The sequence below is a fragment of the Clarias gariepinus genome, chromosome 3 (genome assembly GCF_024256425.1).
Source record: "Clarias gariepinus isolate MV-2021 ecotype Netherlands chromosome 3, CGAR_prim_01v2, whole genome shotgun sequence".
NCBI classification, from domain to species: domain Eukaryota; kingdom Metazoa; phylum Chordata; class Actinopteri; order Siluriformes; family Clariidae; genus Clarias; species Clarias gariepinus.
Window position 1 is genome coordinate 14,986,535 of NC_071102.1, and position 23,550 is coordinate 15,010,084.

The 23,550-nt window shown below is 36.9% G+C and overlaps 1 protein-coding gene across 2 annotated transcripts in view; it reads left to right on the forward strand.

Annotated features, from left to right (window-relative positions):
* dgkza (diacylglycerol kinase, zeta a) overlaps window positions 1–13,275 on the forward strand; it is a 99,982-nt gene extending 86,707 nt beyond the window's left edge. For both annotated transcript variants that reach the window (XM_053492220.1, XM_053492221.1), the window contains 5 exons: window positions 207–256; window positions 5,398–5,518; window positions 6,906–6,942; window positions 7,142–7,241; window positions 12,064–13,275. In XM_053492220.1, coding sequence (XP_053348195.1) covers window positions 207–256; window positions 5,398–5,518; window positions 6,906–6,942; window positions 7,142–7,241; window positions 12,064–12,180 — 425 coding nt within the window. In that variant the 3' untranslated portion in view covers window positions 12,181–13,275. The remainder of the gene's footprint in view (window positions 1–206; window positions 257–5,397; window positions 5,519–6,905; window positions 6,943–7,141; window positions 7,242–12,063) is intronic.
* The last annotated feature ends 10,275 nt before the right edge of the window (window positions 13,276–23,550 follow it).

Genomic DNA, 23,550 nt, shown 5'->3' on the forward strand with positions numbered 1-23,550 from the left:
ACCCCTGACCGTTTGAATAGAAATTTAGTAATTTACAGCCTTAACCATTGAGCCACCACTGCCCAGTTCCATTATAGAAAACAAAAATCCTGTGTGCACAACATTATGAATTAAGCATCCTGTGGTGTAAAGTAATTCAGCTGGCATTGTCATATATTTCAGGCCGGCTTTCCTAAATAAAGCTTAACTATTTTTGTCTTCTACAGTATCGGCAGATGGGCTTATTGAGTGCGTGAAGAGCAAGGACCATCAGAGGGTAAGACAAGTCCCAAAAGCACACTTAAAAAAAAAAAAAGGAAATATCTGATGAATGAATTTTATTATATATTAATTTTATATTATATATATATATATATATATATATATATAGAGAGAGAGAGAGAGAGAGAGAGAGAGAGAGATAGATAGAGAGATAGATAGATAGATACATAGATAGATAGTCTTCGCATTGTGCCTACAAAAAAACACGAAGAAATTTTGACAGAATATATACTTTAACAGAAACTAAAGGATAAAGTATATCAGAAATTATTATTATAATAAATTGCAGCATAAAATTCTGTTTTCTTCCATTTAAATCCACACATAGTCAAGGCACTTCATTATGAACTTCAGTATGAATAATCAACATGTAACTTTACAAATTACAAGATTTAAATGTTTTTTTTTTTTTTTATAACTTCAGTCGCACCAATGATTCACTGCCAATTGTATACACTTGAATACTGGTTAAATGTAAATGGATGCGAAAGTGGTTATGTACCGTATATACAGTATGATATAAAAACTACATTACATAATTTTTGCTGTTTGGACTCTGTAGCTATAGCTTGTGTGCACTGTCCCATCTTAAAATTAAAAGCCTTCAAGTAAATGCCTCCAATGCATATTTGCAACCTACCATATAAAGTACTCTCCTGAATATTTTAATCCATGTCATTGTGATTGCCCTGTCAGTATGTGTAGTACTATTGCCTAATCTCTGTGACTGTTGCATGCATTTGCACTGGAAAAAAGCTGTTTCACAGCTGGCATATTTTGTTCCGTTCCAGTAACAAATTGTTTTAGGTGGTGTAGCAATAAGTAGCAAAGTCAAAAAAAAACTTGGGTCAGCATTATTAGTTGCCATGGCAAAAGATTTGGCAGAAGATTATGTACTGGATACCGATGGAAAAAAAAAAATCTACATACACCAACTAGACATAACATTAACACATATACAAGGAACTAGTTACAGGATCATGGGCACCCACTGGATACCCACTGGGACCAAAGGCCAGCCCGTCTGGTCCGATCCCACAGAAAAGCCAATGCAGAACAACTCTCTTAAAAATGGCAGTGCTGGCCATGATAGAAAGCCACTGGACCGCCAGTGCACCACAGCCCAGCAGACAAAGCCAAATGCTGCCAACCTGGATTCCAAAACTCCCCAAATCCCAACCGATCACCTCACCCCACAATCCAGAGCACCCGAAAGATCTGCTGCCAATGTCCTGGTGCCGCGGACCCCCAGCCACTGATGGATGAGACCTGGCCGGACCACAGCACACCCCTGTCAGGTCTTTGGGCTATAGGTTACAAGTGTAAGACATACTACAGAATATTTGAATGTTCCAACATTAAAATCACCCAAGGCATACAACTCATGTATGCAAAAGAGGCAAGAGACTTAAAAACAACACAGATAAAACAACAGGAAACTACATGAAACTACACAAAACAAGAATAGACTATAGATACTTACACAGGTAACTATTGTAGGTTACTAACAAAGTACCATCAGTCAAACACTGTTCGGAATTTTTCTGTTTTTAAAGGGGTGGCACAGATGCATCTTGTCGTCGTTTAAATATTGCCAGGGACTCGGCTGTACGGACATCTAGAGGAAGGTCATTCCACCCTCTAGGTGCCAGAACAGAAAAGATTCTAGATGCACGTCTTCCTTGATCCCCGAGAGACAGTGGGACCAGCCGAGCAGTGCTAGGGGTGCGAGGTCACTATTAGAATAATAAATCAATGTTGAGATTGCATACTGGTTAGCAGCATTAATACAGGTGACCAGGAGCGAACAAGATTATGTTTACAATATACAGTAGCAGCAGTTTAGAAAAGAAATGTGTAAAAATTTCATTAAGTGTGTGTTTGTTAGTATGCATGTATGCTTTTTTTGCAGTATCACCATAGTTTCTGAATATTGTGGATTCTGATGGCTTTGGGGGAAAAACCTGTTACAAAGTTTGAGCATGAGGGCCTGAATGCCTTGGTAGCTTTTGCCAGATGGGAGGAGGGTAAAGAGTGTGTGAGGGGGTTTGTGTGTGGTGATCCACAATGATGGTGGCTTTGCGGATGCAGCACATGGTGCAAATATCTTTGAAGGAGGAAAGAGATACCCCAATGATCTTCTCAGCTGTCCTTAGGATTTGCTGAAGGGTCTTGTGATTCCAAACCATTTAGTAATATAGCTGTCCATGATGCTCTTAAATCCACTATTTGCCCTGTGGAATATGGTTTGGATAAGGATGGAAGATTATTTTATTTAAGCCTTTTTTAGAAAGTTGAGACTTTCTTTGCTATGGACCTAGTGTTTAAGGCCCCTTGATGATCTCAATGAAGGAGCCATTTAGGTTCAATTGAGTGTGCTTGTTCTATGCTCTTCTGAAGTTAGCAACCGCCTCTTTAGTGTTGTCCACAATCAGACACCCCTGAAAGGAGTACAGCCAGGTACTCAGCATGGTGGTGCTAGACATGCTGCTTCCAGTCTGCCAGTAAGGAAGTCCAGGTTGTAAATGCAGAGCGAGGTGTTCAGGCTCAGCAGGCTCTACTTTGCAATCAGATGCTGAGGAGTGATTGTGTTGAATGCTGATCTAAAGTCCTTGAACAGAATTCAATCATGTGTGTCTTTTACCCAGATGGGTAAGTGGTGGCGATGGCGTCATGTGTTGTGCAGCAGAGTCTTTGTTGAGACCTAAAAACACCAAAAGAGCTATGCTCTCAATGACTGGCATAAACAGTTTCTAGAGAATCTAAACATTTACAATAGAGACGGAACCTTTCAAGTCTTTTAACAGCAACCCCACCACATGTACAGTAGTACCAGTATTGGAGTGGTTCTTAATAGCTAATCAAGATACTTCACCTGTTCCTGAGGATAAATTGCATGTAATGGCCTCGAACAGAGTCTCTGTACATCACAAAGTCTTAAATAAACACACACACGCAAACACACAGCTGCATTAGCATCTGTGATTACCACATTAGGAAGTTCAAAGGCTTGTTCATCACAATGGATAAGCCATGTTTCCTAATCGTCACAACATTCATCATCCTGCACATGTTGTTAATTCCGAACACATCTGCTGTTTTCGTCAGGCTATGACCAACACTGTAATTTTTTTTTTTTTTTAAGTACCATGACATCTTGGTTGGTAACTTTCCTATATGGTGTTGACTACAAAGTTATAAGATAAACAGAGTCACTCCAAATTCATTTGGTGAAAAGCATATTAAGGCCTAAGCCTGGAACATATTCTAAAAAGGACCATATATTACCCTAAAAACTGTCAAGCAGATTAGGTTAGAGTACCGTAGCGAGATATTTACCACTTCACCCAAAAATGAATCTACGGAAGGATAAAACATTTAAATCTATATGGGCTCCCAAGTGGCAACAAAGCAAATACTGCAGTAGAACATCAGAAAGTTGTAGAAGTCTAAGTCCTGGCCAGGTCTCATCCATCAGTGGCTGGGTGGGAGGGATGTCATTACTTTCTCACTTGTCAATCAGACAGACGCTAGCTAATCATCATCTGAGAGCTCATTGTCTGGCAATTAAATTTCAAATGAAGCATGCGAGTTGAGAGTGCCGTCAAGACTTTCAGTTTTAATTTTCACACACCGACATTTTATGGAACAAGCTAACATAAATACAAACATAAGGATTGCACTTGGCTGAAGGACCTTCGCAGTCAACACCACTGCCTGAAGTTTGGAAACCATGTTCATCACCAAATACAGAGAATTCTTTCTCTGTATGCGTTACCAGGCCTTTACTGCAGCTACCTTAAGGTGCTTCTTGTTTGTGCCATTAGTCTTGTCTTTAGTAAATGAAAAGCATGCCCTGTTGGGTTATGATCAGGTGACTGATTTGCCCAGTGAAGAATATTCCATTTCATTGTCTGGAGAAACTCTTGGGTAGCTTTCACTGTATATTTTTGGTCATTAACCATCTGCAGTATAAGTTTGCATCCTATAAGTTTTTCAGCATTTGGCAGGTTCTGAGTATAGCCCTATACACTTCAGAATTCATCCTGATACTTTTATCGGCAGTCAGATCATCAATAAACAGCAGTGACCTGGTTCCATTGGCAGTCATACACACTTATGCTATAACTCTATAAAGTGAAATGTACCATGCACTGGTATGGTGTTCTTTCACCATACTTTTCTCTTCCTAAGTTAATTTAGGTTTCATAAGTTTGGTCCGTCTAATCTGGCCTTTTTGTTCTTGAGCATTAGCAGTGGTTTGCAACATCTAGACAAGTCTAGTCATCTACTTCACCATGGACAGAATTCTCCTGTCTTCCACTTTAGTTGTGTTCCATGCTCTTCCAAGTCTTTGCTGACATTGCAGGTTAATTCCTTTTTTTTAAGAATGTTCTATTTTGTTGTAATGGCAACTCTTTGTCCTTCTGCTATCTCTCTGATGGGTTTATTTATTTATTTATTTATTTTTTTATTTTTTTTTATTTTTTTTTGCAAAATGTTGGCTACATGCACTTTCATAAACACCTCTTTGGATCTCATATTGAGAGTTCAAGTGACCGACAACCAAATATAACACACAGAACCACCTCCATCAGAACCACAGAATGCTCAATACCATTTTAATTACCTTTTAATTAACACCTTTAATAAGCTGACTGTCTTGATTTTTCTCACATCCGGAGTTTTTCATTTAAAATCAAATTTTGTACAGAGGACAAATGTCAAAAAACATTGGCTTTGTTCTGAATTTATGGACCTAACTGCATGTACATGAGATCAGATAGCGTGTTGCCTCTAAATGTCTAGTTACACTAAGACATACAGTACTGTAACATGATTAGTATTTCTAATAGATAAGGTGGCTGGCATGAAAATAGCCTACAGGTATGTACTTACATTTGTCCTGCTTTGCACACTATGAATACATTTTAAACATGTTTATTGAATAGTGCTATGGTGGAGAAATGTGACTTGTACAGTGCACAGCAATGAGAGCTTATCCATTTGTGTACTGTATGGGATGGATGTCAAAATTGCGGGTCTACAGTGCTAAAAACACAGCAGTATTTACCTAAAAACTAATGTGTAGAGCTTCTACAAAGATACTAAGTGTGTTTGTGTGTGTGTGTCTAGCTAAAGGAGCTCCATAAGCAGGGGGCGGACCTGTGTGTGCAGGATTCTGCAGGTCGCACGTTACTCCACCATGCAGTGGATGTGGGCAGTAAAGAAATCGTCAGATACATCATTGATAATGGTGAGATAATAACATACACACACTAACAGCACTGTTCCGATCCTTTCACACAACATGCTGCACATATGTTTTGCCCCAGAGATGTCACATCTACAATCTAAAGAACAAAACATGTGTAGGATTTATGTAAGGAATAAAACATGATGGTGCATGCTGTACAGAATCTACAGGATTGTATACAATGCCGTTTTGTTGTTATTTTACTTATAGTGTAGCGCAGGAATGTTTTTTTTATGTCCATCGCTTCATACGGTTCCCTTCTTACCCCAACATGTCCATTGCTCTGGCTTAGGGTCAATCTGAACTCATCAGACCACACAACTTTTCCTAGCAAACTTAAGCCTTTTGTTCTGTTTAGTCTCACTAACAAGTGGTTTTCTTATGGCCACACAGCTGTTTAGTCCCAATCCTGTGAGTTCTCATCACATTTGTATATGTGGAGCTGCTCTTACTTCCACGAATAATAATAATAATAGCTCAGAGTTCTAATGTCCATTTCTTTTTACATAGCAACATCACCAAGCATTTAAGTGAATTCTGGTGACGATCATTCATTATTTTTTCCGACCACATTACCATGAGAAGTTGATGATTCAGCACCATCTTTTAATGTTTTAATAATGTGTTGGACATTTCTTAAACCAGCTCCAGTACTAATTTGTTCTTGCTTGATGGAGGCCAATAATTTGATCCTGAAATGGCAACCTTGGGTTTAGATTTTTTTTTTTTGGCTAAGTAGTGGACATGGAAAGCTTTCTGAAGTTTGGCTGGTCATAAAATAATGAGTAAGAGTATATTTTAATAATAGTTAATACATGCGGTGGCTTTTTTTTATGTCCATAGATACATGGCTCAGAATTTACTGAAAATTAAATAATGTGCATGCACCAACATAGTTTTTTACTGTGTGTACCAGATACTCCTTTCTTGTATACAGTTTGCTTTTTTTCACCAAGCACTCAGACAATCTGCATGTCTTAAGAGAGTGAGATTATTATTATTATTTTTTTTTGTCTCATGGCTATGGAAGGTTTCGAGAGAAAATACTTCTCTTTTAAGTTCTTGTTTGATGATAAGTAGTTCTTTTGTTGTTCAGTGAAAATATAATAATTGTGTAATACCTAAATTGTTTTATATAACCATGTTTGCTCACTTACAAAAATGCCAGAAATTCTGAAGTTTACTGTACCTTGGTGTATGCTTATTATCTTTATGGTTATGTAACTGTATATCTCTATATACATTGTTTCTATAACAAAATTAGACTATATCATGAAAAAAATACATACACTTGAATAATTTTTCATTTTTTTAACACATAAACTACTGTTAACCAGTCAACACAAAGTAGTAGACTTTAGTATGTCTTTTGTTTCCCTCTTTACAGCACCCACTGACATTCTGGATGTGACCGAGACAGAAAAGTAAGAAGTATTATGCCTTTTCTTTGGACTCGTGCTTTCCTTTACCTCATGCTTTATTTTTGTTTAATCTGCAGAATAATGTATACCTGTGAGATTTGAGCGTTGCTCTGTTGTAGTTCTTGTTCCTTGTCAGCACATGCCTTGCTTTTTAGCTTCTGCAGTGATCTTTCTGACTAGTTCAAACTCTCCTTACTTGCAGTGGTGAGACGGTGTTGCACAAAGCGGCCTCTTTGTGTCAGAGGACGATCTGTCACTACTTAGTCGAAGCAGGAGCTTCTCTTATGAAGACAGACTTACAGGTGAGAAAGGGTGTATTGTACTGTATGTGTGTGCTATTATGACTAACTCACTATGTACAGTATGACTAAGCGACCATGCTGGTAATAATGTGAGACAGGGAGGTCTGTGCAATTATTCGAATTTAAAAAAAGTAGTGCCATGCCCAATTTTTTCCAAAGATTTACTGTATGCGATGTGACAAAAAACCTAAGCAGGTCCATTATAGAGTGCAGGATGGAAGTGATTTTCTAATCATCCCCTTAAACTTTTCCGATGTGCGTCACTGGTTTGGCACAAAGGCCGCTGGAAAAGCTGCTTCTCTTGAAGAGCCTGTAATTTCGATGCTGTTTCTAGTTGGGCTGGCAGGCTTTAACTGGTGGCCACTTTTTCACTCTTCCATGCTTTTCTCTCTTGCTGTCTGAATCAGCATGTGCTCAAACCTCCCCATGACAGATGAGATATTTCTTCGTCTGCTCCTAACCTGCACTTTCCCTGGGGCAAAGTATGCAGTCTGCCACACTGGCTCCTTCACCAGCAACCTCAAATGGCTTAAAACACCACCAACACCGATAGTTCACAAGCGAAAATACTCATTATCATATCTAGTTTCCAAAACCAAATCATTACTTTTTTTCATATTTCTCCATTGCTTTACTTTGCTTTCTGTGTGTTTAAATGCTCACCTTCCAACCCACTGTTAATTCTTCTTCACTTTCTCCGGCTCACAGCCCTTCTCCCACTTTATTTTCTCTCTCCCTTTCCTCATCTATACATTTCAGCTTATGGATAATGTATGTTCCCTGTCTGCTCTCTACCCAATGTGCTGTTGTGTGTCTGTTTTTAATTCTTTATCCTTACTGAGGTGCAGAACCTCTCTGGTACTGGTATTTTTTTAAAGCAATAAAACAGTTGTCAGTACAGCATACTTATTCTTCACAAACTTGTGAAGAGCACTTCTGTCTGCCGTAATTATAATCCTTTTCATTCTTGTCTAAATGGAAGCTCTTATGATATTTTTTTTTACCTCAATGTGAACATTCCCTATTGTGTGTCACTGGTCCTTGTTATTCCAGAGCAGACTTTTCAGCTTTCACTTGTAAAAGTGATAAGCAGAAAGAGGTAGCTTTGTGTATTTTAACATATAAAAAGCTGTAGTGTTTCTAATCATCCACACATAAAGAGCTTCATCTGACACATGCAGCAATGAAAGTGCCTGTGCTTTTGTGTGTATGTGTGTGTGTGTGGGGGGGGGGGGGGGGGGAATCAAAGCTCTCTTGCCTTCAGCTTGTCTGTCTGTGTCAGTAATAAAAGACATTCAGTGGTTCTGGCACAAACATTATTGTGAATAATGGATAGAAGGAAAGTTTGGATGTGATCCTGTGAACTCTTCAACCCCATTCCTCCAGATTCCACGGTTCATCCAGTGCTTCCTATTCCTAAGCCAGTAGATGATGAGTGTTAAACTGTGCAGTGCCTGTGTGAAACTCCTTACTGCATGTGGTAACACACATCTGGGCTCTTTGAGGAAGCCTGCATGAAGCAGATGGAGTTCAGATCTGACATGGTGCTAGGTTTGCAGAATATGATCCTACAGTATTCATTTGGCATTGGAAGCATCACTTCTTGCAGAGACCAACTAAATATAATGTGAAGGAGAAGAAGAACTGGAAGCTCTAATGGAACTGATATCTTGCCAGGGAGTGTGATGAATCATATGCTTAAAAGAAAAATAAACTGCCAGCCTCCATGTTTTCATCAAGAAGCTTTTCAGAGAAAATCAAGTATGTTCTGTCTTGACAGTCTGCTTGACTTCATCGCACAAAGCCCCTGGTTTACTAAAGGTTTGTATGTGTAATAAAGACTGACAAAGGATACTAAGGGTTACATCTTCCTAATGAGCAAAATAGCACCTTGTCAAAGCAAACTGATTGTTTTGGGGAATAGTAATTGCATGTGCTCGGAACAGTAGGAGCAGAGGACAGGTAATAAAAATTGCAGAAACTGGTTTTGGACAAAAAATAAAATCATCCCTCGCTCTATTATCTTTACCACTTACCCTTTGAGGGGCACAGGACCTGGAACTTATCCTAATGGAACTGCGTCGGGTGCCAATCAATCACATGAAACAAACACACACACACACACACACACACACACACACACACACACACACACACACACACACACACACACCTGATCATACACTACATGTGATTTAGAAACACCAGTCAGCCGACAGCACATGTCTTTGACAAACCCCACCAAGCAGTGGGAGAACATGCAAACTCCATACTCATTAACCAGAGAAGAGATAGGAACCTCCGACTTTGGAGGAATAAGACAACCAGTGCCACCATACCATTCTATCCAAACAATGATAAAGTTAACCAACATTGTTCTAAACAGCTTTTAAATCATGTGCTTTAGTTTATGCTTACAAACAGACCAGTGTAAAGAACAACAATATAATAAGCAATATGACACAAGATCATCAAACTCCTGCTGATTTTCAGCCCGACCTCAAGTGTGATAGTTCTTATACTGTATACAACAATTCCACAAACACCATTTATTATCAACAGATTATGACTACTGTACCAGTATTGTGTAACCAAAATGTGAGAATAATAAACCATGGGGGTGGTGGAAAGTCCTGAGAAACTTGAGTATTATTTTATAATTCCGCTTCGCTTATTTTATAAATTAGCTATCTAACTGTTTTGGAGTTGAAAAATGGGAAGCTAGTGCACTATGTAGGCTTGTACCACACACCAAGTAGTGCCCTTGATTTGGGCAACGGTTATTACACAACAGATAGTTCGGACTGAGCAATCTGATTGGATAAGAGGCATTTCATAGGTGGTGATGATGGATGGTAACACCACTGGGATGTTTAACTATACGCATCACTCCACAACGCAAGTATTCTACAATGGTTAAGTACAGTAACTACAGTGCAGAGTGGGTGAAAGTAGGTCTGTACATTCTGCTGAGGAGAGAGCAGCTGCCTGCCAAAACCCACATTCAAAACCAGAGAACCACAAACGCACTTTCAGCAAGAAAAGCACATCTGATAACGTAACTAGCTCCTAATCCAAATCGAAATCCAATTTGCTCGCTCCAAATATATACTCAGCAAAAAAATAAACGTCTTCTGACTTTCAACTGTTTTTACTTTCAGTAAACTTAATGTGTAAATATTTGTATGAACACTAAAAGAGTCAACACCGTAAGACATAAACTAAAAATGTTTCACAATGTGTCCCTGAATGAAGGGAGGCTCAAAATCAAAAGTACCAGTCAGTATCTGGTGTGGCCACCAGCTGCTTGAAGTACTGCAGTGCATCTCCTCCTCATGGACTGCCTATTGCGGACAGTCTGAGCACTGATGGAGAGATTGTGTGTTCCTGGTGTGACTCAGTTGTTGTGGCCATCCTGTACCTGTCACGCAGGTGTGATATTCGGATGTACCGATCCTGTGCAGGTGTTGTTACACGTGGTCTTCCACTGCGAGGATGATCAGCTGTCCTTCCTGTCTCCCTGTAGCGCTGTCTTAGGCGTCTTACAGTGCGGACATGGCAATTTATTGCCCTAGCCACATCAGCAGTCCTCATGCCTCCCTGCAGCATGCCTAATGCACATTCACACAGATGAGCAGGGACCCTGGGCATCTTTCTTTGGGTGTTTTTCACAGTCGGTAGACAAGTCTCTTTAGTGTCCTGCGTTTTTAGAACTGTGACCTTAAACACCTACTTAACTGTAAGCTGTTAAGGTCTTAACGACCATTCCACAGGTGCATGTTAATTAATTGATTATGGTTAATTGAACATGCATGGAAAACATTGTTTAAACCCTTTACAATAAAGATCTGTAAAGTTATTTGGATTTTTACAACATTATTGTTGAAATACACAGTCCTGAAAAAGGGGCGTTTCTTTTTTTGCTGAGTATATTTATATTTGTTTTTTGAGAAAGAAAATATATTCATAGGCAAGGACGTACATCATAACCTCTCAGAATCAAAAAACACAAATGTTTTTATCTGATATTCTAAAGTGGAATTAGTGGAACAAAAATGAGAGAAACTTATGAGTTTTACAGGGTTGTCCACCACCTCCATGTTTTATTTTTACACAGTATTGGGAAGAATTTAAACCTACTTTCACCTGATAATTATACTAACTTACAGTCGCCAGATTCCTCAGTCGCAGTTGGTTAGTTCCACCAGGTGTGGAATGATGTGTTGGCGGAGCAAAACAAATCATAATCTGTTGATAATAAATGGTGTTTGCTGAACGATTGTAAAAAAAAAAGAAAAGAAAAAAGCAATATCACACTCGAGGTTGTGCTGTATTGCTAGATACTGTATAGCACGGCTCTAAAGCATCACCCCCCTTATGATATTGCTTAATTAGAACACCTGTGATGTGGAGTCATGCATATACAGTAGTTAAACATCCCAGTGCTGTTATACTCTATATCAGCACTCATGAATTTCAATTCATTCAATCAAATTTGTTTGCTTAAACTTTTGTATATAACAATATCAAGAATAATAAGGATATGCTAATCCTTCCCTCTTCTATGCACATGATACTATATTTCACATAATTCTTTTTTGTAAATCATCCACTACACAATTTCACACACACTTTAACAAGCACATGCAAATTGCAGCTCATTACCTGAGGTTAACATTTAACGTCTGCTGTGAAGAGAGAGTCCTGCAATTTTAATAGTTTACTGATTAGCCACGAATGAAAGGTTGTGACATTAAATCTAAGGATCTCTGTTGTGCCATTTCCCTCCAGTTAGAGGTTTTTTTTTTTTTTCCATTTGCAGGGTGACACACCGAAGCACAGAGCAGAGAAAGCTAATGACACTGAGCTGGCAGCATATCTGGAAAACCGACAACACTACCAGATGATCCAACGTGAGGACCAGGAGACAGCAGTCTGAACTATGACGTCCAACACACCATTCAGAGTCTGGAGCCGACTACTTGTGCCAAATCGATAAAGTCAATAAGAATGGACTTGTGTGTAATGGAAGGCTCCTCTGTATGGGGGTGAATACTTAACTCCTAACCAGCTGTAGAGCTAAAGGACACACGTACACACTTTATGAAGAGATCTGCAGGCATACCTGCTTGACTAAATTTACATCCTTTGCCTTGTCAGCATTTATCAGTGTGTGTGTGTGTGTCAGAATGTATAGAGAGGGCTGGGATTTTGTTTGTTATTGCAGTCACTAGGCTGTGTAACTTTTACATAGCAACCATTCAGATTAACACTTGTTGATCTGTTTCTCAAGACTGTATGGGACTGTGAAGCTATGATATGAGATCTCTGCAGCGCTGGTCATTGTCACATATGCTCAGAATTTCAATGTTGATGTTTAGCTGAGAATAATGCTAGTGTTAATGTTAAAACGAATAATACATTTATGGCTCTTCAGGATCTTAGAAGACATTTCAGAGCTTTACAGACTTTATTTGTTTACCCAAACTAAGTGGATGAGTGTTGAAAGTTTAAGTTTTTAGGATGTGGGCCGCTGCCTTTCAGCTCTCACTGCACTGAATATATTTTTGAGCCTGTAGTAGCTGTGCTTCGCTTTGCTTCTTTCATATATATATTTTTTTCTATTCTCTTCTCTACTGGAAAGGTTTCCTCCTAATAACTTTTGGTACTGTAAGTTTATCTTATTAGGTTTCTGTCTGAGGAACCTTTGCACTGTAGCTATCATTGCCTTCTTTATTCCATTCATCAGTTTCTTGATTTGTAATTGTAATGTTGTACCTAAGTTACAGTTTATTTGTAATGCCCTTTTTAATAGAAAATAGATGTTTATATAATTTATCACAATTACACCCGAGTTGTTTACTTATTGTATTATAAAATACTGTACATTTAATACTGGATTCTTTTTAGAATGCGGATCACATGATTTTGTTCATAATCCTCTGTTCAAGATGGTCTCGCTGTATGAAAGATTCTTATCCTTCTAATCAGTGCTTGCTCTTACTGCACCAACATGTAATCATGCTATTTATTTTTTATGATAGGTGTTAACTATGTTTAAGTTAAATTAGTTTTTGAAGATAGATATAATTAACTAATTAAAATATTTAATTTGCAAACTTTACAGTTCCATCTTAAAATCTACTTATGAGATACATACAGTGTGAACTAAGTAAGCTATTTTTAGAGTACCTTTCTAAGAACATTATATTCTTAACAATGGATACAAAGCAAAAAAACCTTCAAAAAGTAAATAGAAATAGTAATGTTTATTCCACAACAAAAATAATAAGAGTCATAATGTCTTTGGGGGACCAAAAAACATTTGTGTGTTGTGGGATTTCTTGAATGCTTCAAATCATTTTGGCCGATGGATTTTGGATCTGAAAACAAAAATCTGTTCTGTTTAAATAAATATAAATGCAAATTCTATTTATTACATATATTATTGTGCAAATGTTTTTAGCCCCTCATTTCTTCATATTTCTCTCAAATTTCTTGTATATTTAATGCAGTCTTGAGGAATAGTTCTCTAGGCTTCCTTAAAGACTTTTTTGAAGTCCTCATTTTCAAGTTTTTGCCATCTTCATTCCAGTCCCTATACCTGAGCAGTTTCAGAGTGTTTTTATTGTCTGTTAAGCTACACATTAACCTACTGTATGAACCTTTAAAAAAAAAAAAAAAAAACCCTTAAAATTTTTTTTTTTTAAGCATAAAAATCTAACTTAACGCATGAACTAGTGAGAAACATGTAAATGATGACAGATGATCAGGCCGGTGATTAGTATACTGGTGATGCTGAGTGGTTGGTGGAACAGACGAGATGGGAAATGAGGTTGCTGCTGAGATTGTTAGATAAACCAACAACAAGCTTTTTTTATTGCATCTTTAGGCACTTTGCAGCATGTTGCATTAAAAAAATGTGTTCTCCCTTTTTCTAATGTAATCTATATTATGTAATTTCATTTAATATAAAAACTGAGGTGGCTCAAGACTTTTGCGCAGTACTAACAATTACATACTGTATATAATGTCAGGTTACATATAATGTCAGGTTACACATTTTTAATCAATCTCAACAATCTAGTAGACAATCCATGCGGCAGGTTATAACGTCATGCCAGTACAATATTGGCATTGGTTTGACATTTAACTTGTTTGTAGAAGGTGCTGGTTTTACCTGATGATGCTGAACTAAGAACAGTTTGATGTGACAGATAGTGAGAGCTTGATAATCGTTACATGCTGTCAAAAAGAGAAAATATAAAGAGTTCCTTTCTTATACCACAGCACTCTTGATTTGTCAAAAGATTTGGATTCTTTTTCTCTAGCAGCAGATCGGATGCTAGTTTGACCGCAAGACAAATCACAGGTTTATATGTATTAATGCACACAAAATGCGTTACTGTTTGCTCTATATAACTGAGTTTTATTAATAAACAGATTTTAAAAATGCAGTCGTGGATATGGTTTTCTGTGAAGGGAAGTATATGAAACGTATTGAAGGAGTCTCCAGTGTCAGTTTTTTGTTACCATTCATTTGCTTCAGACGCATTTGAGATTTGAGGGAATGATCTTCCACAACATAAAAAAAATATATATAAAGAGATAATTGTATGATGTGTTCTTTGATCTAGGAAATAAGTAAGGCAAATTGCTGTGGTATAAGAGGAATAGAATTTCTGGTTGTACTGTTATTGGTATCTCACCACCATGATGAGGTATTCTTTTTGTAATTTGTCAAGAAATTGATTACCAAAAGGTCCTCTCTAAAATTTAGCCGTTTTGTTTGGATTCCAAAGTTAAATGCGTGTCTGGATAGATAAATTGCATATTAGCAATGCATTCGATAAATAATGATGTTACATAGTATTTTTAATGACAAGATAAATTGTTGCATGTGGCTGCTATTTATATTGTATCATTACTTTTTTCATTTGTTTTTTAAATTAAAACTTAAAAAAGCAGGGCTGTAATTTGATTGTAGCTGATCATTTTCTATCTGTCTACAGTTTCTAGAAGTCAGCACTGACTGTAGTGACTTTTCTATAGTTTAAAATAATAATAATAAAAAAAAGTAAAAAAAACTGCAGAACAGTTGATGGAAAGCTGGACTGCACACAGTGCCTTCTTAAAAAAAAACTTTTTTTTTTCGGGAGAGACAGCAGTTTTTTCAATGCTCAGCTAATTAAAACATACAGTAATATATTGATGTTATCTTCTTATTTGGATTACGTGCTTTTCTTTGTTAGATAGGAATGTCTCATGTTTGTTCAGCCCATCCCACAAACCGCTTGCTGAAATTAAAAGAAAAAAAGATAACATTTATTAAGTAAGTTTTCTTTTTAAGCATTCTTAAAATAATCAAGTGATGGAAAAAAGAACTTTAAACACCATGGGGAGAATGAAGCTGACTCTTAATGAGTTACTAAAAATGCTCCAAAATGTATACGTGTGCAGAATTTCAATTGCGTTGAAACTTACCAAACCTTTTCTTTTACATGAGTGTGTGTGTGTGTGTGTGTGTGTGTGTGTGTCTAGGCAACATGGACAGTAGGCCTTTTGGGTCATTAGAAATCTTACATTTTGTACTTATAGATGATAGAAATAAGAAGATGCAACTTAGACACCACTCATCTCTGTTCGTTTTAGTGAATAGTCTGCTTCCAATAATAATAATAATAATAATAATAATAATAATAATAAAGAATAGTATTTTTATAGTTTTTAGGATAGACTACTGTAATAAATCTGATCAGGTTATATATATACATTACTATGATATGCATGCTACATAGAATTTGTATTCGTTAACATCCATCGAGTTTGTATGTAATGATTCTCTGGTCCTAACTTTGTATAAACTCCAGCTGTGTCAGCAGCTGCATCTCTGTGATGCGTATTAGAAGTGTTCAGGTCTTGCAGGACCACGTATCTGCACAGATTTGTATCACAAGTTTAGGCCATAAAGGCTTTGGTAATTAGCTAATGTGTTGACTCAGGTGTGGAAAATGTGTTAAATGAGGCAGAAGGATAAACTCTGCAGTGCTGTTCCCCTAGAAAGGAAGATTTCCTTAGGAGAAGGATTTTTGTTTCTAGTCTTTTGGTGTTGTTTCATTTCATGACCTTCAAGTTTCGCACCTATGGAGCACTCATCATTGATTAGATGCTCTGTGTGTGCACGTCCCACTTCTTTTTCACTTTACAGATTACAAACTTTTATTTTGATTTTTTTTCATGAGTTAATATTATGTGCTCTACTTTCCTATGAAGTATTATATAAAATACAGCATTATGTCTACTGCATGCATGTACATGTTTACTCCAGTGATTACATTGCGGGTGAGGGTCACTACTCTAGATGCTGTCGTAATCCAGTCCAAAACAGCTCACTCCCTGAAGGCAAACTAAACACTCCCACTTCCCCTCAGCTTTTTGAAGATAGACCTATCTGGTACCCTCAGTATCCGCTGACTCACTGCCTTCATGCCTGCAGGCTTGTAACAGATCACCAACAAGTGGGGAGAAAAACAGGATGTGCGTTTATCACCAGGCTCAAACATTTCCCCAAACTACTTTTACTTTTTTACATTATGTAAAAAAAAAAACATGCTGCCAAGTATGAATATAAAAAAAAAAAATGCATTAACTAGATCTAATTTAAATATAGATTTTCAGTTTTTAGGCATTATTTGTTGACTCTACCAATTGCACTTCATTGCTTTCAAAGCTTACATTGTTTCCTGAAAGCAAAAAGTTAATGCCACATGAGCCTGTCATTCGTATAGGGCCATTTCATAACATGACATAATGGTTCATGCTGAAGGATTGTTTTATCTAGTTTTACTGAAGTTTTGTTTATTGGCAGAATGACATGTACCTGCTGTGTTGCACTTAAATTTAGGTCTTCAATAAAGAGAATAATCCACATCATGGAGGTCATCTGTGTCCTTTCTGTGCATCATTAAGTTATTGTGTGTGTGTGTGTGTGTGTGTGTGTGTGTGTGTGTGTGTGTGTGTGTGTGTGTGTGTGTGTGTTTTGGTTGGGGGGCAGGGGGGGATTGGATGGGTATTTAAAGTCCGTCTGATCCTCCCCCAAACCCAGAATGCACTGGTTTTATTCAGCCCTGTGATGTGAAACAGAGGTTCAACTGTGGAAAACTCGGACAAAGTCTTTCCTCTTCAGCAGACTATAAAGAGTGGATATTAACCTTGCAAGCCACTGTTACTCTCCATTCCCTTTCTTTCTCCCCCATCATTCCATTGAAGTCCTCTTATCCCCTCTGTTTTTCCTCCCTTTGGAGTGGGGGGTCTGTCACACAGATGTGTGCCCTTTGTTGCTTCACCTTTTCCAAGAATAACAGCTTGTTCCCTGAGAGATAAATAATTCCAAGAACAGCACGTTAAATTGCTTTGAATTGCTTTGACTTTAGAGTTCTTTTAATTGAATTGATGATGCTCCTGCCTGAAGAAAATTCATATATATATATATATATATATATATATATATATATATATATATATATACCGTTCAAAAGTTTTAGAACACTTTCTAACTCCATGATCGTTCCTGATTTTTATTTCTTTCTACATTGTAAAAGAATGCTGAAGGCGTCCAAAAAATGCATTAATCTCCTTTGAACAGTAAATGGTGAGATGTTTCTGCTACTTCTGCTCTGTAAAGACTTTATAACGCCTCTAGTCTGAGGTGCTGTTAATTGGTCGTTTTTCAGGCTGATAACTCTAAATGAACTTCGTGTCTGCGGCAGAGGTAGGTGTCGGTCTCGCCCTCCTGGGATGGCCTTCATGAGAACCAGTTTCATTATGGTGCTTGACGGATTTTGTAAATGCACTTGACAATACTATATTATTATACGAATCCTTCGTCATTGGAGAACCCAAAACCACTCTCAGAAAAAAATTTGCTGCTAATAAGATACTTGCTCAATGTAAACAAACATCTGCACCAATAGATATTAATTATAGCTATATTCTAATTATCAACTCAATATTTTTACTGAGATTTATTTAGATTTTCATCGCAGCGCTGAAGCTTATTTTTTGCTTTTAACTATTTCTACAAACTCTTTTCCCGCCAGCGACGCATACTAACGCTAGTCTGTTTATAAAAGTATCCAATTCCATGGAATTCCTGTTATTACTTATTTTATAGCAGCTATAAACACTTTTTTTTATCTCCATCTCTGTTCCTTCTCATGTATTTAATTACTACTTACTATGAAACCAAAGAAAACAGCTTTTAGCACCCTCTGCCCTAAGACTTTCCTGTGTCAAAAAACTTGCGGTGAAAAGCACCACAAAAATGTACACTCAATGTCCACTTTATTAAAAGCACCTGTATACCCAATATGCAAGTGTCATGTCCGGCAATCATGTGGTAGCAGTGCACTGCATGAACGGGAATCATACTGATTTGATAATTCCATGGACAAGCAGCACAATGTGTACATACAGTACTGTATACTACAGGCTACTGCAACTGTATGTACTTATTACTACTTTTATGTTTCTTGTTTCTGAGACAGATGGATATAATTAAAGCTACATTCTAGAGGAAGCACTTACATCTGTCTCTAATTTTAACAAATCATTGGAACACAGTGTACAAAAAACATGAGCTTTCATCCTAAACACACCTGCAAGGAGTTTTCAAATTCACAAGAGTAGAACCACATTGGTCGGGTTCAAATTTACACATTCAAATTTACAATCATAATATAATGTATGTAGTATTATTAGTAAATGTAAAGTAATTTAGAGAAAATGCAGCGTAAAAAATATGGTAAAAATGTTTAAGTATTTAACTTTTCTGAAATCCGAACAGTGTTGTTCTTGCTTTTCCTTGCAAAGATCGTTCTGTTTTGTAAATTATTGTATTAGTCAAAATGTTGTACAGGATGTCCAATAAATGGTTGTTATATACTTACAGAGCCTATAGAGTATACACTTAGTATTGAAACAGTGGGAATAAAGAAGAAATTAAGCTGATAATCTGCTTATTAGTTAAAATGTTCTTTATAAAGGTTATTACTTTTTTATTACAGTTTTCCCCCATTTTATACACACATAAAATGTAACTATGGACGCAGTTCTAAACACTTGAAGCCCATGTGTCAACAGCATGAACAGACTGCTAAACACTATGCACAATTACATTGGTCTCACTTAAATGTCATTCTAAATCACAGTGCTGCAATTCTCTGGACACAAATCGCATCATTTAGCACACTGTATTTACTTAAAAACACTGGCCTTTAGCATGCAACAGTCTGATTACCAATTAGTCTCACTCATGTTGCACCTGTGCAAACTCAAAGAACAAGCTGAAAGAATGCTTCAGTCATGTGTCAGAGTATAAAAGATGCCTCAAGTGACTTATACAGGTGTTGGGCGAGACGATAAGGCAGCAAATAATCTCTACGGTAAATACAGTATACCATAACTCTGTGGTTTCTATAGATACATACACTGCTCACATAGTGTTATGTTTTGTCTTACATTAGGGGCCAGGGGTAGCTCAGTGGTTAAGGCATTGGACTACGGTTCGGAAGATCCCAGGTTCAAACCCCACAACCACCAAGTTGCCACTGTTGGGCCCTTGAGCAAGGCCCTTAACCCTCAACTGCTCAGATGTGTAATGAGATAAAAATGTAAGTCGCTCTGGATAAGAGATAATGTAAATTTAACTAGCTATACAGTAAAATGTGCATCCTGTAAAGTGCCTACCTGGAGGCCAGGCCAGGCCAGGGAGCAGACAAACAGGCTAATCTGATCGTCTGCTGGCAACATGGGGTTATGGTTCCATTCTATTAAGACTCCGCAAACAAAACAAAAACATAGAAATATTTAGAAAGTAATCTAATCTATAGGCCACATTGATTGTACATTAATATTAGATCTCTTACATCTAAAGCACTTACTGTTAATGAAGCTATTACAGCTCTGGAGTCTAAGGGAATGAGTTGATGTGTTAAAAAATGCTCAGGAATATCCCAAGAATCAGCCATGATTGGATTATTGTCTCATCCACGGAACTTAATCAGGTGACTAAATATAAAAATTAATTTGAGAGAAAAACTAGCACCCTGGTATATAGATCACACTTGCAACTTAAAACTGACCAATTGAAAACTAGAACTTAACTGGAGTCAAAATAAGTTGGTAGTATTTTAAACAGTATGGAAGGCGAGCATCCTGAGCTATAGAAAAGCTCTTAATGCTGCTACTGTAGATCAACATATATTTCTTCTCATAAACACGTTCAAATACAAAACATTTGAAGAGCTAATACCAGAAATAACTAAACCCGTTTAAAATGCTGAAATCTTCACTCAGCAATGATTATGTACTTTTGATTGAAAAAGACTATACAAGTACACAATAAATATGAAGAATATTCATAAAAATAAATTATTGTTATTTTCTTGGTCTTGTACATCTATTTATAAAAAAGAATTTTTGAAAATTGTTTTGTGCAGCATGTACTTTTTGCATGCTAATTAGGCCCAACCTCCCTTCCATGGCACTGAGATCATGGGACCCGAGACCTCATTGTAATTTTCTTCAGAACAACCATCATGGCAGAGCCAACTCACAAAAAAGACGCAAGCTTTTGGCAATATAAATCTTTACTGGTTTACTTGGGTTTCTGACATCCTGTTTGTTTTGACACCTTGTCATTTAACTTGCATTGTACAGGATCAGCCTTGTCTGTCTTCAATTATTTGAATTTCAACACATTGTATTTGCTATAGTGACTTTATTTCATTTTTTTCTATTCATTTTAACATACATTTTCACTAATGTAATATAATTTTTGAGTATCATGTATGGTCTGTGTCAATCTTCAAGCTAGCAGTTATTAAACCCCTAAGTACGAAATCTGACCTTGACCCCTGTCAGCTGTCCAAATATATACCAATATCAACCCTCCCTTTTATCTCTAAGATCTAAGAGGAATTTGTAGCTCAGCAAGCAAGTGCATACCTACTAAAAGAAAAAAAACATTATTATAAACATTATATAACCTTAGATATTTCATCTTGGAAATATTGCAAAGATAAGAAATAAAAAGTCACTACACGACACAGAAAAACTAGTTTTCTAGCTTTTGTTACCTAGAGGAGCACTACCTAAGGCAGTAATGCCTTACTGTCTGGATGTTTTATAGGTGCATTAACAAGCTCCAATTAGTCTAGAATGTGGCAGCCACATTGATTTTAAAATACTATTATTGACCTATTGGGTGACAACTGCCATGAAACAAGAAGGACAAATGAATAACAGAACTATTATTGACCTTTAAAGCACTTACAGTAATAGTATTGTGCCACAGTACCTGAGTGATCTGTCTGTCTTTTATGATCTGCCGTGCCTACTTTGATCAAAAGGTACAAGCTGCTTGTTGGTGCCTTGTATAATGAAACATATTGTGGAGGACAGAGTTTTTTCTTACATAGCCTTAAATTTATGGAATAGCCTTCTAATTACTGTGTGGAACTTAGACATACTGTAGTCTTATGGCTGAAAATGGAATCATTTATTTAATCTACCCTATGATGAATAGGTACGTTCTCAAGTAAAGGTGCAGATCTGGGGGATTCATGGACTTAGAGGTTTTTGATGAATTGGTATGTTTGGATGCTGTTTTCCCCCACTCTCACTGATCTCACTTAAAAGTTTGTTGACGGTGAAGTAGCTTGTTGCTTTATCTTTCCAGGGAGACCTCATGTCTGTGTTTCCTGCTGGCTTTCCTTCAAGTTTAAGTTCTTATTACACATTGACTGATGCATCCTGATGCCTAGCTTTTGTTTTCTAATATATTTAACATTTTGGTTTTATATTTTTAAATTTTTCTAATTTATCCATAATTTGTATTCTTGTACTGTAAAGCTGCTTTGTGATAATGTCTATTGTTAAAAGCACTATACAATTTATACTATATTGAATGGAAATGTGTATATATATCTATGATTCATTCACATTTTTTATATTTCATAAAAATTTCCATAATTTTTGATTGTGTAAAGCTGCTTGGTGACAATGACAATTGTTAAAAGTGCTATATATATATATATATATATATATATATATATATATATATATATAAATGGATTGAATTGAATTAAATTGAATATATTTTTTCACAGAAAAGTAAGATGGCCAGGAAGAAATTGCAGAGGCTTAAAATGCACAGACAAGCAAGGGACCACCATAACCCACATGGTGTTGGAAAATCATGCCGTTACCCTGAGGGAAATCAAAGACAGAATCCTGGAAGACCATGTCCCTTTTCCTTAACATTGACCAGGTCAGCCTGTCCACAATCACTGTGTCTTGAATCAACACCTGCTAAGGATGAAACTAGTAATTTGTGTTCCATTTGAGCACAACTCTGACCAAGTGAAGGAACAACAATACCAATATGTGCATGTGAGTAGAGCATCCTCTACTCTGTAAACTCTGTGCCTCAATGGTACTGTATGTGGTCCTTTTGTTTGTTATGGTCACTTTCCTTTTTTTTTTTTAGAGAAGTGCTTAACCTTGATGCCAGTGCAGTTCCCTATGATTATATATTCATTGATGAGGCAGGTTCCAACCTTTTTCATCTGTTACCTTGCCAATGCCACTGAGCAGTGTGCTGGAAATTTCACCATGTGTACTGCTATTGGTCAGCATGGGGACATAAAGTACATTACCACATTTTGTTTTACTGTTACTTCAACTGTATTTCCTATCTCTAAATCCAATAAAGGAAATCGTTTCACCATGGTGGTGGAAAGTGAACGAAAGTGGTACTACTCCAAGTAATGCAGGATGCATGTGATGCCATTCATGCAGATAAATGCCAGGGATTGGATCTGCCATGCCAGGCATTTTGTCTTCATTTCTTTTCCCCAAATAAATAAATGTTTATTTTGTTACATTTTTGTATCTGTGTATTGATTTTCTTTGTAGTGTTTTACATTGTAATCAAATAGGTAAAAATATTTTATACATTTTATGCGAAATATGTAACACCATTTGTGCTGTTTGAGATAAATGAATTTAACAATTTTTTCTCTCTCTGGTCTCATGAATTTGCTAGTTACAGTACCTCAGACAAATACACACACACTGCTGTAAAAATGGTTGGCCTCTCATACAAGTAGAGTTAAGAAAATACTACATACAATTATTATTTTTATTAATAAAAATGTATGCACACCACAGCCATCAGTCACATTTACCCTAATAAAAATTTACTGTAATATGTCTCTTTAAAGACTTGTCCACATATACTGTACAT